We start from the raw sequence: 16809 nt of genomic DNA, 5'->3' as shown, positions 1-16809 counted from the left end.
GGATTAAAAGACTCAATATTGTAAAGATATCAAATTCTCCCCCAAAATGACGTGTGGATTCCAATTTGCAATCTCTGGCTTATCCAGATCCATCTTACCTTTAAAGTTTTCAAAACCTATCACTCCAGATTAAGGAAACATTCCCTATAACTACCAATCATGATGCTCGGTCAATTTAAAATCACGTGTTTACATGCTGCCCTTGACAGACTGAGAAGAGCACACTCCACACAAAGCTTTTGCTTAAGACTGAAAATCACCTCTTAATCTGTTCATCTTTAAAACTGCTGGAACAAGTATTGTTTGCCAAATTAATCTCTTATTAATTTTCATCTAAACACAAAATTCTGCCATTCCTGTTTAACTGTGGACACAATATGATCTAAGGTCCTACAGCTGATATGGCCCCCAAGCTCTGCAAAGCCACTTTTCAGTATTCTTTTGGACACGATCCATCAGTGGACCCCACCCTGATTGAACACTACCATCAAACAGGAGCTGTAAAGAACCACAATGATGCTGTGGCTCCCGGCTAAATGCATCAGAATCCCAGGGAACAGGACGCCAGCTTCCAGTATTTTTCACAAGCTCCCAGCGCGATCTCACATGCAGCCACGGCTGAGCCCTGAGTTACAAACAGCAAGAGAGAGAGGCACAGAGACAGACAGACAGATACACTTACTTCCTTCTGGGTTTGGTGCAGAAAGAATGATGCTGTGATTTTTCTTCACATCTTCAACATACTGAGCTATTTTAGCTATACTGGTTCTGATCTCCTCAACCTAGGAGAAACATAAAAAGTCATCACTGGTGTCACAAACTCAAACTTGCTACCACTTTTCATGCCCTAAAAGGAGAAAGATAAAGGAGGGAAATAAATGAATAATCACCACACAAAGAAACTAAAGCCTTCTCCCATTCTCACATTGATAATCATTTAATTTAAACAATAAAGAAAGTACCACACTAAGATGTATACCTCTATGGCTAAGGCAATATCAGTCAATACTTGCCAGGAGAATCTATTATTTATTTATTGCAATCGAGGCCCAAGCATGACCCCAGACGATGCCCACGAGAAGCACAGCTGTTGATGCCAGCACTCCATGCGATCACGGGAAATGCACCCTCCACAGCACGCTGATGTAATATTCTGGTGGGGGGAGGTGTTTTCAGTTGACAAGGCAAAGCCTTCAGAGTCATCATTCTTTACCACTAATAGTCTAAACTATTCAATACTTGTTTTAGTATGTAATGTCCTCATTAGCAAGATTTGTCCAGATAGATACATAACATTATCTTCAAAAACCTCCGTGGGAGGCTGAAGAATGTCCCCCTACAACGTCCAGGTCCCATCCCTGGAACCTGTGAACATTGCCTTATACGGTGAAAGAAACTGCAGATGTGATTCCACAAAGACTCCTGAGATGGGGGTTATCCTGACTCTCCACGTGGGCCCTCAGCACAACCACAAGTGTACTCAGAGAGAGAAGCAGATGGAGATGTGGCTGCAGAGGAGGCCAACGTGACCACTGAAGCAAGATGCCACGCAGCCGGCTCTGAAGATGGAAGACGGAGCCAGAAGCCCAGGAAGGCAGCTCCAGCGCTGGACCAGGCAAACATACATACAGATGCCCCCAGAGCCTCTGGGGGCACGACCCTCTGATGCCGTGGCTTCATCCCAGTGAAACCGTTTTGGACTTCTGGCCTCCGGAACTCTAAGAGAGTACGTCTGTGCTGATTGAAGCCACTGAGTTGGTGGTAACTGGCGACAGCAGCCCTAGGAAACCGGTGCAACTTCTCTAAAGACTCAGGAAATCCCAAAGCCCGTCGACGGAGGACTTGTTCTACTTTCTACACGTGATGAAAACAACAGTACAACTATATGATGGAACACTACGGAACTGTAACAAAGGATCTCAGGATATACTATTAGGTTAAAAACAAACAACCAAAAAACTAAACACACAAGTGCAGAACAGTGTATGCAGCATGTTAACAACGATGTAAGAAAGAGGTCAAAATAAGCACACTGACATTTACATTAAGAAACACTGAGTCTAAGGCCATTCCATCCTGAACAAGCCTGATCTCATCTGACCTCAGAAGAAATACTGAATGTCTAACAAGAAGCTTAAAAAAGGTGTTGCCATCGAGTGGAAGAGGAAAGAGAACAGGGCAGATAAAAACAGCAGTGGGAGCGAGGTTTCTCTATGTCTGTGTATCTTTTCACATCATTTTGATTTTTGAAAAATGTGAATGTATGCCCCACTCAAGAAACAGGTAAAAACATTGAGAGTTAAGAACCCTATAGACTAGAGCAGCAGTTCCCAAATTTTCAGGTCTCAGGACCTCTTTAATTCTTCAAAGTTACTGAAGACCCCAAAGAACTTCGATTCATGTAGGGTATAGCTATCTGTAAACACCATGTTGGAGAAATTGCTTAAACACTTATTAATTCACTTTAAAACAGTAATTACAAACCCACTACATGTAGTGGTGCCTGTCCACATCCTAATCCTGTGACTGCTGCCTTCCACGGCAAAGGGGACTTGGTGGATTTGATTAACTTAAGAGTCTTGAAATAGAAGACTATCCTGGATTATCTGGGTTGCTCCAACACAACCACAAGAGTCCTTATAAAACAGAGGCAAGAGGACCAAATTTAGAAAAAAGAGATGGGATAACAGAAGCAGAGGCTGGAGAGATGACATGCTTTAAGGTGGAGGAAGGGGACGCAAGCCAAGAACGCAGGCACCTCTAGCAGCTGGGGAAGGTAGGGACATGGGTTCTCCCCAGGAGCTTCCAGAAAGAACCAGCCCCGCCCCCACCTTGCTGTGGGCCTGCACACCCGTCTCAGACTGCTGAGCTCTGGAACTGTGAGATGAGAAATGTGTGCTGTGTTCAGCCACTAGGTTTGTGGTAATTTGTTACCGCAGCAGCAGGAAACTAATGCACATGTTAACATAAATAACATATTTTTATGGAAAAAACAGTATTTTCCCAAAAATCAGTGAAAATAAGAGCTGTGATTTATATTTTTCTGCAAATCTAATTTCTAGCTTAATGGAAGGCAGCTTGATTCTGATATCTGCTTCTGTGTTCACTATGTTGCCACATTACACACTTCACGCAGCCTCTGGAAAACCCCATCACTGCACACTCGTGAGAGAATGAGAGGAAAAAGACAAACCACATCTCAGAATTCTTATGGAAATAGTTTTGACCACAAGAACTCCTTGAAAGGGTCTTAGGGACCCCTGGGACCCCTGGCCCAAGCCCCAGACCACGTTTTGAAAAGCAAGGTGTCAGAGAGTCTAACACAGAATTCTACTTTCACAGAACAGTGACTAGCTATTTCATTAGGCCTGAGTGCTATTTACATACAATTTCTATAGAACTTCATATACCTCACATAACGTAATTTTATTAACGTGTAAAAACAATACGTAAAATAAAAACTGATTCTCTTAAAATTTTTGCTATTTTATTATGAAGGCTTAAACACAAGTCCTGACATTTTGGTCTTAGCACACAGATCTACATTTCAATTAGCCATCTTTGAAGGACTATTTCTGAAGTAACTTCAGCAGTACACATCTGTCACAAAATAGAAAAAATATTAATTCTTGGAGATTCTGCAATGTATACACCAATATCTCTGCAGCAGAAGCCTCAAAGTGGCCCCAAAAGAAAAGGAAACTGTTAGGCCCCCAGCTTGGTACCAGGAGGGAAGTGCCGTCGTCACTGTGGTGCCAGCTCCCATTTATGCCTGTGAATGACACGACACAGGGTTTCTCTGTCCATTCCAATTCATCTTCACAAAAAGGAGAGTGCCTGGCCACCTGTCAGAGCAGTCTCAGTCTTAACCAAACACTGGTCATGTGCAAAATTCCTATCTTCGGCAATGTTCTACGTGATAGTTAAGGTCTGAATGTCATTTTCTAAATATGAGTTTGTATTAACAAAGATCATTTGCTTCTCTATTGTCTAAGCAGTCATTTCACAGAAATTAACTATAAAATAAATAGCCTACTTAACAAATGAAAACGCCAAACTTTAGAATCAGTTGCTCTCAAACCTTCCTAACACAAGTCACTTGTTTTTGTCTGCATCTTCCAGACACCCACAGCCAAAACGGATTAGCATTGCTTAACAAAGACCATAGCTTAAGACATTCAGTGACAGTGACAGATTGTGCATAATTCTTCTATCAAGTATAGGAACAACATTTAATGGTAGGAGATTCTTTAAAATAAGAAATACGTTTTTACAAAGAACTGATATGGAAGAATTAAGCTTCCAGGTAAGGGGGATAAAATCAGAAAAATAAGGGTTTCACAAAGTGGGTAAGTAAGCTAAAAACAAAAAAAGAGTCTCATTTCAAAGTGAAATCAGGAAATTCAGTATCTCACCTCTTTTGTACCTGAAAGTAAGTTCCTGTATCTCACAATTTAATTTCATGTTTTTTCCATTAGAGAAAATTAGGAAGTAACATAAGTACTTGACACTCACTGACTAGGTATTCCATAAATTCTGGCTGAATCTGGAAAACTGGTAACTTGTAATATGTTTTCTTGAACATAGAACATATTTTCCAATCCACGCATTGATGGACTGTTTAGACCGTCAATGGATTTAGCAGTCAGCTGAAACTACGAGACTTGATTCAGCACAATCACAATAAATCCTGCACATGAGGTTTTCATTATTAAAAAATTACCCTGGACACATGTTTCTTTTCTTCACTGTTGACATAGCCAAAATATTTGTTCTGTTATTCAATTTCAAAAATTTGAAATATGCAAAATTTGATCAAATATTACTTAGGTTTAAGAATTTAAACATGGTGTAAGCCTAAAAACCTCCCTGGGAGTGAAGAGGGAGGGGAAAGGCCTTGTGGGGAAGCCCGAGAGAACCGACAAGGTGCAAGGTCAGATCCAAGGGGCACAGGTCCAGAGTGCACTGAGACCTCAGAGAAAGGCCAAACTGACCATTGCAAGAGCAAAGCCGAGCTTCCACAATCACATATTTGCTCAGGTCTAAGACTTCTCAGGGGACAGTCCCATGTGACCTAGAGTCTGTTATTTCCAAACGTGGAAAACTTCTCAGGAGAGGAATGTAAAATTCAATCAAAGATTTTAGAAAATATACAACGTGAGCCCTTTGAGCTATGCGATCAACATATGGGGACTCACTCCCACTCTGTGGAAGGAAAGCACGAGAAGCGCTGGTGAGCCTGTGCACGCCTGACTCAGCAAACCCATCAGCTGGGGGCACCACTGCCACTAGGACCTCCCCTCTCCAGAGGACCACGCGGCCCTCAGTCTGGAGAACAACACTGATCGTAGGTGGAAAACTTTAAAAAGTCTATCAGAGGGTGTGGCAGGATGTCCCAGAGGGGACCTGCACTTGGAGGAAGTGCCATCTCCACACCCAGGTACAGGTCAGGGAAGAAGTCTGAGCACATCAGCAGGCAGAACCGCCTTGCCACGCGCCACCCGGCCTATGTGCATGAGTTTCCTCACGTGGGGAGCAGAAAGGTGTGCTGCCCTCCACATCCACAATTCTACCATTCTCATCCAGCCCCCCAAGTCTATCCAAGAAGAATGGCTCAATATTAACGAATATTTAACAGCACTAAAAATTCTAGAGAATCTAAATAATTCAAACAGCAACTTTTTAAAATACTAGTTTTAATATTATTTCAAAATTACAAATACAATAATATAACTGTGTTTAAAGAATAAAGTCCAACTGGGTTTCATTAAATGACTCTTACCTGATGGAAGAAATCATCCATAAAATGGTCCTTTTCAACAACGACAGTTGTGTCCCCATCATCGTTTTTCCTACACTAAAATGGAAAACATAAAATGTAAAATTCAGTTTTAAAAAAATTTCACGTACGCACAAACAGTGACTTAAAAAAAAAAGCAATTAGGGACCTACAAGATGTCAGCTCACTAAAGCACCAACTGCCACAAGCCAGCAGGGTAGCCAGAGAGGATGACAATTCAATTCTGCAAGACTTTCAACGGGACAGACGACAGTTACAGCAGAGCGGGGAGGCAGGCAGCCCTGGGGAAGGGAAGGCCACTTCTCCAGGAACAAGAGCCGGAATTCTCAGAAGCGAGCAACGCAGAAACATTCATCTTCACTAAGTCAGTCATTGTACCACCAGCTGGTTTTATCTTCAAGAAGTGAAACTGCTTGTATTGCATGTTTTCTATAAAGATTAGAGATACCGACACCACAAGCTCCTTTCTAGAGTACATAACAATTTTCAAGGAACTTTCACATGCATGCGCTGGCGTTCATCATTTTTCCTAAGTAACTCGCAGCCATGCCCACACTAATCATCGATACACACTTTAATAAGCAAAGACTTGGTAACATCAAAGTAACATCAAAGAATAAAGAATTAGGAGATATTCTAGGCAATGGTTCTCAAACTCGAGAATCATCTGGAGGGCTGGGCCTCTGACTCGGCAGGTCTGAGGTGGGGCATTCTATGCAATCTTGAACATTCTAGAATGTTGCTGCATTCTAACCAGTTCCAGGTGATGCTGCTGGTCCAGGGACCGACTTGAAGTACCACCCTTCTGGGCAGGCAAAATAATCTAGCAGTGAAAGTGTACATTAGGAAGAAAGCAACTTCTGTCCTGCAGCTGCATGGGAGGGGAGACAGGAACACCAGACCCGGGGAGCTGACCTCTGAATCACTAGATATTTATCAAAGATGCGTGACGCAGCATCCGTCGCAGAGGCCTGTGGGATTAAGAGAAAAAGAGAAGAAAACCCGCCAGAAAGCGCAGTGCAGGGAACTGCTCTGTCTCCCGGAGGACACAAGGGAGGACACTCGGGATGAGTCGGCTCAGTTCCAACCTTGCCACAGCTGAAGCGGCAACGGATTCGGGAATTCTCATAACCCTGAGGAAAATCGAAGTCTTTACTCACTGAAAGTCTGAAGTATAGCTGTATTCATCTACAAGCCAGGAGTAAGCTGGAAACAAGACTCTACTAAAATTTAGCTAAGAAAAATCTGCAAAATTGAATAAACGTGTTAAGAAAGCACCATACGTCCTCCCTCTCCCCCATCAAGGCCCTCACTAAGGCGATAATTCTCACGGCCCCAGGGAGGTCTCTCAACATCACCTCTCCTAGGCTGGGTCTCTTCTGGGCATAGATAAGACAACTCAGGTGGAGTGAAAGGGACAGAACCGACTTTGTCTAAGCTGGAGAGGGGTGAGCCCCTGACACAAGGGGCTGCTGGAGAAGGATGTACAGAATCCTGACACCCCAGGTGACACAGCACACTGGAGTGGCGGAGGCCATCGTCAAGGAGAAGGCAGAAATCTCCCTCACAGGATTATGTCGACACCGCAGAGCTGCAGGGGGATGGACCCACCTCCAGAGATGCACCTGCACGCTCCACAGTCCCCCAGGGCACCCACCCGGAGCAGTTTTCCCATCAGTGCCCTGACTGACACTGAGCCGCCACCCTGCAATCGCCTGACACCAGCGGTGGAGAAAGAGGCCGGAATTCAACAGTAGTGCTACTGAGAATGCTGCATTTGTGCTGTGTCAGCAGGACATGTACTCTGGGTTGAACTGTGGCCCCCAAAAATAGATGTGGAGAGCCTAACCCCAGCACCTCAGCATGTGAACCATATTTGGAAAAAGGGTCCGTGCAGTGCAGTTAGTTAAGATGAGGTCATGCTGGAGGGGGGTGAGCCCTTCACCCAGTATGATTCGTGTCCTTATAAGAAGAGACAGAGACACAGGGCAAGACGGCTGAGTGACGAGAGGAGCAGAGACTGCAAGGATGCATCTGCAAGCCAAGAAACACCAAGGGCTGCCAGCCACCACTAGAGGACAGAAGAGGCAGGAAGGACCCCCCTAGACAGGTTTCAGAGGGAGCATGGCCCCACCGACACCTGAATTTCAGACTCCTGAGCTCCAACACATTTCTGTTGTTTTAAACCACCTGACTTGCAGTACGTCGTTACGATAGCCAGAGGACACTACTACACAAGCAAGGACTGAAGCGTACCGGCACCATCCCTTCTCTAGCCAACTGTGCTAATTGAGGAGGACGTTTATTCTTTAACTCTCAGCATGAAAACAGTGTCATCTGGAAGAAAGCACGCTGTATCGGGAGTCACAGATCTGGATTCTAACCTGCTTACCCGCAGCCCATGCACTCCTCTGAGTCTGTCTCCTGGTCTATGAAGCGAGACAACACTGGCCCCACCTCCTTCAGAGATGGGGCTGTGAGGATAACTACCTGTCCGTGTTTCCTGAGGGGCTTTATTTTCACAGGGAGCACAGAAAGCAACAAAGGCTTCTATAATCATTTCTAGTCCATGTTCTTAATTCTAAGCAAAGCAGCACTTACATCAGCAATCAGCTAACAAGTAACAGAAACTAATGTTAAGGCAAACCCACAAACGCTCCAACACTCTTCTCCAGGAGCCCGCATCAATGGAAGAGAGAAGCAAGCCGCTAGTGGTACTGAGTGCCAGCGCCCCCGGGCTCAGGCAGCACGCCATGTGCACGGTCCCCCGGACTCCTCTACCACCAACAGCTAAGGCACATGGTCCCATCTCCACTTCAGTGAGAACACAAACAAAATGGTTTAGGCTGTGCCCAATCTCAGAGCTAAAAAGTGGCAAAGCCAGTACTGGAATCCAGGTCTGTTTGACTTCACAAAATCTACCACCTTAACAATTCCACCCTGCTGACTCAAACACACTAAGAGCTGTCCTTTCCCTCTAGCCCCCAGCTGTCGCGCAAATGAAAGTACTTTCCACACACGTTCCCATTAATTCCATTATCCCCACTTTGCCAGGAGGAGGCCGCGGCACCGAGGAGTTGAGGGAAGGCCCTCCATCACCCAGAGCTGGGACTGCCTGTCAAGCTGACTCCAAACGCCCTGGCTCTGGAAAACGCACCATCCACCTCCTCTCAAAGGAAAGGGCTTCACTGAAGTCATCCAATTCTGCCACTCCAGGCAAAGCCTGGCCACCAGGCTCTCCTCCGAACTCCCCATGGTGGCCTCACCACTCACCTTCCCCAAAATGTACGGAAACCCCACTCAGTGGTATGCAATCTTCCTAACTGGGTTGTATGTCACCATTTCTCTTCTCAGCTGCAGGGTCTCGGAAGAAAATGAATGTGTCTTGTACGGCTCAGGGCCAGGAACAACAGGGTGAAATATCATCATATAAGCAGTTAACTTACTGTGAAGTCAAGCAAATAAGCCAGGGGAGGGGAGAGAATGAACATGGATATGACTCCGTAGTGCTGGCGATTCTGCTCGTGGTCCAGAGTACAAGAGAGATGAGAGACACAGCTGCCCCATGTGATTCACAGGACACTCGCCGCTCACCACACAAAGTCATTCTCGTTCACAGATGCCTAGTTTGTGTTTGTTTTATTTTTTGTTATAGAAAATTACAAACATATACAAAAGTAGAAGGAATACTATAATGAGCCCTTGGTACCCATCGCATGGGTCCAATGATGATCAATCTACAGCCTGTCTTGTTTCACCTGACAGCCCCCACTACCCCCACCCCCAGGGCACTAGATCCCTCACAAAAGATGACAACGCAGCCAAAAACCCAAGCTCACGACTTCACCTGCCACTCCAGGCAAGAAGTTGTCATTTACCTCGGTGCCCAGGAGAGAGGTCTCTAACACCACACTTGCCCTAAGGAGAATCGGTGCTTTTACTATTGCACTTTTCACACTATATCCCGACCCCACTCCAGCAGGCAGCGAATACACAATTACTACAGAACCTCAGTTCCTCCTCGACTCTCTGAAACTCGTACGTCATGCATCATCTTTACTCACAAAGTCCCTCACTTGCTGGTAAGTTATTTGCTCTCCGCCTGTAGACATGAAACAGCCAGATGACTAGGAATACATTTTTTCTACTGTCTTTTTTTACTCTTATTTTTAAACTTTTACTTATATTTCTTATTTCTACCTGGAATTCTCAAAACTATTAGATATTAGGAAATAGACCCAGTAATATGGTCTTAGCTTTTCCATCCGTAAAAAAAAGAAACAAAGAAAATGACTAACAAAACCATTACTGGCCCATCTTCACCCAACGCCCATGTTCAACCTTTCCGGCTGAGATAGTGTAACGCCTGCACAACAGCTGCCGCTTCTGACAGTCCACTTATTGCAAATGACAAAATGACCTGTGGCACAGCCTTCACTGAAGCAGTGCGAATGTTCTCCAATACGACACACTTGACTTCCAGAGAGTCAAAGTGCAAGACAAACATTCAAATACCAACATTCCGTTTCTGGTAAATTTTAAAAGAATTCTCCTTACAAGTAGCACTATATTAAAATACAATTCTCCCTATATGAAAACTATTGTCGGGAAGAGACAGCAAGCAGCTCCCATGTTTAGAGACTACTTAGCAGAGATGAATAATCGTTCCCTGGAATGCTCACTGTTTAGATTTCAACCGAAGCTGAATTATCACAAAGTAGGAGAATCCAAGGCTAGAGGAAACACTGGCTGTTTTCTCCACATACATTACACTAGGGCCTTGAATACAAGTAATAATGGTGGGGAATGAATTAAACCATCTTAAAGTGTGTACGGTGGTTACTGTAGTACCTTTGCTGCTAGGATAGATGAATTTCTTTTTCAAAATTAAATCACTTGAGTAAAAACAGTAAAGAATGTTTGTAATTAAATACAGGTAAAAGCTGACTGTTGGCCAGTTTGTAATTATGGTGCCAAATGTAACATGCCTTTCTGGTATTTTTATATAATTAGTTACAGTTTAATACTCTATAGCAAAATGTTACATTGTTTCATGTTCTTATATTTTTACTACATATTTCTCTCCATTATTAATATTATATAAATACTATTTGCAGGTACTTAGAGTTCACATAAATAGTATTGTGCTGAACAAAGCCTTCTGCAATTTGGTTTTTTTCTCTCAATGGTATGTTTGAAGATTTCTCCTTTTCTCTCACTTTTGCTCCTCCTGACAATCAAACCAGTTATCTTTTGTCTTTCACACTAATTTGTCCCCACTTCAGAGCCTTTGGACTCACTGTGCCTTCTGCCCAGATCTGTTCCCGCTCGCTCCTTCCTCTCATTCAGATCTCAGCTCTAAGAGACTCACCCTGACTGCCCTGTCCACAGTGCCCACGCCCATGCCCACACCCCTGTTCATTTCCTTCACAGCACTTAGCCCAAAAACATTTTACTGCGCATTTACTTCACTGCTTCACGTCCACTCCCCCACTACAAGTTTCACGGGAGCAAGGACTTCATCTGTTTTTCACAACTCATGCACCATGCCTAAAACAGGGCCTGGAACACAGCACCCTTCAGTAAAGATAGCTGAAGGAATGAATGAAGAGCAAAGAGAGGGGACCAAGATGTGGGAGTGGAAAGGGGAAGAAGCACATGCAGAAGGACAAAGAAAGGCAAGAAACAAAGACAGACACACCTGGCTGAGATGAAGCGGGTGCGAAATGGACAAGACACGAAGGGCAGAGACAGACACACCTGGCTGAGATGAAGCGGGTGCGAAATGGACAAGACACGAAGGGCAGAGACAGACACACCTGGCTGAGATGAAGCGGGTGCGAAATGGACAAGACACGAAGGGCAGAGACAGACACACCTGGCTGAGATGAAGCGGGTGCGAAATGGACAAGACACGAAGAGCAGAGACAGACGCACCTGGCTGAGATGAAGCGGGTGCGAAATGGACAAGACACGAAGGGCAGAGACGATCTCGGCTGCTGGCTCGCTAGTCCCTAGGTCCATTCCCTCATGAGGTCTGATGGCACATTCTGCCCTTGAAGTCTAAGGCCCCATTCTACCTTTTAATAAATCTCCCTTTTCTGTTTTAGCTAATAGGCTTCTGTCCCTTGCAACTGAAAGAGCCCTGAAGACAACAGTCTCTAGAGTCATCCACATTTTTCTCACGATGAGTATTTGCAAACGGAAACACATCAATTCAATAAACACCTGGCAGGTGCTCTGTGCAGAATACTGAGGCTTCAGAACAAAACTGACAGCACAAGTCTGCCCTGGAAAGGGTGAAGAGTCTGGGGGAGGGTGCAGGAAGAAAACAGGACTGCATCTGTGCTTGGAGAGAGGAAGATGGCCATCTCTGGGGACATACGAGGGAAGGAGGGTAGGAAGACTTCCTGGGGGCAGTGAGCAGGCTGGGACCAACAGAAGGTGTGAGGCAGACAGAGAAAAGTGGAGAGAGAGAGATGTCCAGTGGTTTTAGACTCAGGGAGCAGCATGCAGAAAGGCATGGAAGGAGGAGGCTGCGCCAGGCCCAGCACAGTGTCTTATGACTGGCCCAAGGTGCTCTGTGGGAAGTGAGGGTGCTAAAGACGAAACCCATTTATGAATTGCCTCTCTCTTAGGTTTTCTATTCCTTAAATTCAGAATAGACTTGCAGTTAAAACCAAGAATTATTAATCTGTGGAAATGTAGAGCTTTTGCTATCTTAAAAAATGGGACACAATGTATGCAAACAGATACATTTATTATAGTTAAGAATAGAGAAGCTATAGATTCCACTGTGGGAATTGTTTACATGATGATAAACATATTAAAAGTTGGCAGGAATGAATAAACTATGAAATTCTAAACTATAAACATATGCATATATAAAATTATAAATACATTATAAAATTCTTAGTAGCTTAAGTTTCAGTGAAATACTTACCAAAAAATGCTTTATTTTATAAGTTGAATCTGAGTCTTTACTGCATAACATTCTGCACCACCTACGCAATCTAAGCTGTCGAAAAACAACTTTAGAAATATCTGGGCAGTTTTTCCTGCCCTTTAAAAAATTCTATTTGCAATTCATTACCTTGAACCCAGCGATTAAAAATAGTAAGTTCCTGGGGCCGGCCAGGTGGTATAGTGGTTAAATTCACACGCTCTGCTTTGGCGGCCCAGGGCTCACAGTTTCGGATCCCAGGTGCGGACCTAGCATCACTGGTCAAGCCACGCTGTGGCGGGAGCCCACATAAAGACATAAAGTAGAGGAAGAAAGGCACAGATGTTAGCTCAGCGACAACCTTCCTCACAAAAAAACAAAATAAAAACAGTAAGTTCTCATTTCTCTTAGGTCTACTAATGAATATCACGTCGCTACTTTGTGTTTCTGTCAATTATCCTGCAAACAATTCCCATGGTTGAAATCTGTAGTTTCTCTATGCCTAACTGTAATAAACATACCAATTTGCATACACAAACTTTAAAAACCAAAGTAATCAAAACATATTTGGAACCATTATCTGGTAGAACAGCTATTCCATTTTGATTTGCTTACACCTGAAATGTGTTTCATTGTGCCTTCTTCCCTCTTCCCTCCCCAGATCATGTGCAACCACAGCACACACTCAATTCATTTTTGTGTCTCTGCACCCAGCACATTACCTCATAGACAGCACTCAAGTGTCTGTTGGACAGGTGTTCTTTTACTTTTTGTATATCAGAAATATCCTTCTGAATTTAGAGTCTAGGAGATCTTCGGCAAGTCACTTAAACTTTCTGTGACCAAATGAACTGGTTGCTCAAAAACAGAACCATTGGTTAGAAGCACCTGAATCTACATTTGACAAGTTATATTGGGCAGACTAATTTTGAAGTCCTTTCCAAGTAGTTATCAGTGGTAATCTTTTTTTCAGGAGGAAGCATTAACAGCCAATAAAGGAAACTTTTTAGAGGCATCACAAATATTTCGTCAGTGTGGACACTGTTGACGAGGCATTTTAAGCTTAAAATTAAATATCAAACTTTACGTAGAAAAAAAATCAGCCATTTAGAAACATGGTTGCGAACACTCAACTACTCCAAGAACTACCTGGAAGGGATACATTTCCTGGGAGACAAAAGCAGTTATCTTTTATATCTGATAACTTTAAGAGGAGTTTTTAAATATTAAAATTTATTAAACTTTAAGTATGTCAAATTCAATTTTAACTTACTATTTTATCCTAGAGAAGATTGCTTTTTATAACTTCCTAAAAACATTTAAAAACTAATAAATATTCATAGCACTTATAATTACATAGTATTTTCTCTCTCCCTTCTTCTCCCCGAGTGTCACACCTAGGAGATAATCTTATATTTCACAACTCCCTCTCTGAGTAGACAAGAGACACACTATTATCCCCATTTTATATAGAGGAAAATTGAAGTTTTGAGAGTTTTAAAAATTATTTGCCCAAGATGAAACAATTCCAGAAGCAGAAACTTCCACTCATTTGCTCTAAAACTGCTCAGTCTCCTCCTCTAGAGCAGGATGATACTGGACTAGAGAAGGTTACTTCTAGCTCTAAAATTCGAGGTCAAAAACAGGTTTACATGTTCTTCCTGACACTGCTGCAGTAAGAGCTGGTATATATGTAAACTTAAAGAGTGATAAATAACTGCCTTACTTATTTTTTGCCAAGCCAAGAAAAGCTGCTTATAAACTCTACTGACGTCTTTTTATGATTCTCCAACAATATTACATAAATTTAGCCATCTTTTGCTAAAACAATTACAGCTCTCATGTTCAGATACATTCAGCATTTCTTCACTGAACAAATACTTGAGCTACGACTCAGGGCTCGGAAACACTGTAAAGTGAGATAACGCAACAGCAATTTGCTATGGTTAACATGATGTTGATCTGCGAACTGCAAAGGTCAAAACATTTGACAATAAAAAGGGAAGGAAAGAAAAATCACTATGAAGAAACTTTCTCGGAATGAGTGTAAAGTGTAATTTCCATGATCCTAAGGATGAATAAGTTACTGCCTTTCTGAACTAGGGTTCCTCATCTGACCCCCAGAACACATACAACGATTTGAGAGCCTGTTCTCTCTACTCTCCAAAGCATGGGACATCACTGGCCCCAATCTAGAGGCGAAGGAGAGAACTCAATTCACTACACACAATGGACGCCTAAGGCCAGGAGGCCTAGCACTCTGCCCCGAGGCTGCCAGGCTTCAGAGGGCAGGGGCTTTCTCTGCGTCCTGGGAAACAAACCTGCAGACATTCGGCGTTAATTACTACCTGTATCTCTAAAGAACAAAGTCACCACGAGTTCTGTCGACCTACAATGTTTCAACTCTTCCACATTCTACAAACCCCCGCCACAGGCGGGCTGTCACCCTCTCATTCACAGCGCTGGCACTGTAAGGCGCGCAGAACTCCTAAGGGACTGCTCCCCCGTCCCCGCAGGCGCGGGGATGCGCGGCGGGGACTCACCTGCACCTGCGCGGGGGGCGGCTAGGGAGCCCGCGCCCGGCCGGTGCTCACAAAGCGCGCTCCCCGCCGGGCAACAGGGGCCGGTCTGCACCGCCTCGCCCGGCGCCCACGTCCACGCGGCCCGTGTGCACTAACCCGCTGCCACCTCCGGAGCTCCCGCCGCGCGGGGACCAGCCGCTGCGCCGGGGCGGACGCCCAGCACGGTGGACCGGCCTCGCTTCCACGAGGGGTTTCCGGCCGCGGTCCGCGCCGTGCCAGGGCTCAAGCAGGGCGCAGGGACGGCTGACGCGGGGACTCACCGCGCGGGGACGCGGGGCCGAGGCCGGGGAACCACCGCGCTGGTGCAGCACCCAGCTACCCATCCGCGGAGGCGAGGCCGGGGACAGTCCGCCTCTGGCCGTCGGGCCGTCCGGGCCGGCGCACGGCACCCGAGCGGGGCTGCGGGGACAGCCCGCTCCGCGCTCCCCGCCCTGCACGGCGCCGCCGCCCGCGCGCCCGCCCGGCCCGAACCGCTATCCGCCCGCGCTCACCGCCGTCAGGTCCGGCAGCCGGTCCCGCATCCCCGCGGGCCGGGCGCCGCGCCCCGCCGCTCAGGCCTCCCGACGCCGCTCCGGCCGGCCGCGGGCCCTGGATGGCCGCGCCGCCGCCTCAGCCCGCCGGTCGCCGGGCTCCGCGCCGCGCCCGCCTGCCGCCCTCCCCTCGGGCCGGCGCTGCCACGGCAACCGCGCCCGCGCGCTCTGCGCATGCCCGGCCCGCGCCGCGCCCCGGCCCACGCAGTCTGCGGGAGCCTTCCTGCGGGAATACCGCGGCCCGAGGGGCGGGGCCTAACGGAAAGGGGAGGGGCCTGGCGGGCGGGGCGGGGCGGGAGGGGCGGGGCCTAGCGGAGGAAGGGCGGGGCCTTTCGCGGAGAGAAGGTGCCTGCCAGGGACGAGAGGAGGCGGCTCTGGTGGAGGAGGGGAGGGACCGGCCGGGGAGTGGGTAGGGCCTGCGGAGGAGGGGAGGGGCGTGGCCTTCGGGGGCCGGCCGGGCAGGGGCGGGGCCGGGCCGAGCCGAGTTGTACCCTAGCCCGGTCTTCCCGGGTCAGCTAGATGTGCTGTTTGTCCGTCCTTGATTTGTTTTTGTTTTTGTGCGTTCGAACTCATTTATTTTTAAAAATCGTGAAAAATGTAGTGACAAATTTAGCAAGGCTATGGAAATGATGAGCTGGGTGCAGCTTTGGATGTACCTATCCTGAACAGGCTTTCTCTTCAAGCAGCCGCAGCAGCTTTTTGTGTGAATAAAAGAGAAGAGACATAATGTCTAAGGGACATAACTAAAATTTAAGGAATATAAATCAAAATGGCCCGGGGTGGTAATATGCAGAGACCCAGGCCTCGGGATGCAGTTCTAGTGGGAGAAACAGACAACGCAGAAGCAGACAAATAAATAAAATGGGTGAATGGGCATAGAGGAGAGCTGAGAGCGGGGTGGCTACATCAGACAGGTGGTCACAGAGGGTGCAAGAGTCTAGGCCAGCAACAAGA

General features: G+C 46.0%; 1 protein-coding gene across 4 annotated transcripts in view; it reads right to left on the bottom strand.

The window, feature by feature from the left end:
- The window catches only part of STX2 (syntaxin 2), a 49380-nt gene extending 33394 nt beyond the window's left edge, over window positions 1-15986 (bottom strand). For all 4 annotated transcript variants that reach the window (XM_070515828.1, XM_044776075.2, XM_070515829.1 and 1 more), the window contains exons 1-3: window positions 15817-15986; window positions 5783-5857; window positions 683-782 (exon numbers count right to left, since the gene is read on the bottom strand). In XM_070515828.1, coding sequence (XP_070371929.1) covers window positions 683-782; window positions 5783-5857; window positions 15817-15846 — 205 coding nt within the window. In that variant the 5' untranslated portion in view covers window positions 15847-15986. The remainder of the gene's footprint in view (window positions 1-682; window positions 783-5782; window positions 5858-15816) is intronic.
- Window positions 15987-16809: the final 823 nt, after the last annotated feature.

Source organism: Equus asinus, chromosome 8, assembly GCF_041296235.1.
Source record: "Equus asinus isolate D_3611 breed Donkey chromosome 8, EquAss-T2T_v2, whole genome shotgun sequence".
NCBI lineage: Eukaryota > Metazoa > Chordata > Mammalia > Perissodactyla > Equidae > Equus > Equus asinus.
Note: the sequence above shows the minus strand (reverse complement) of the source record. Positions and strands in the feature narration are given on the sequence as shown.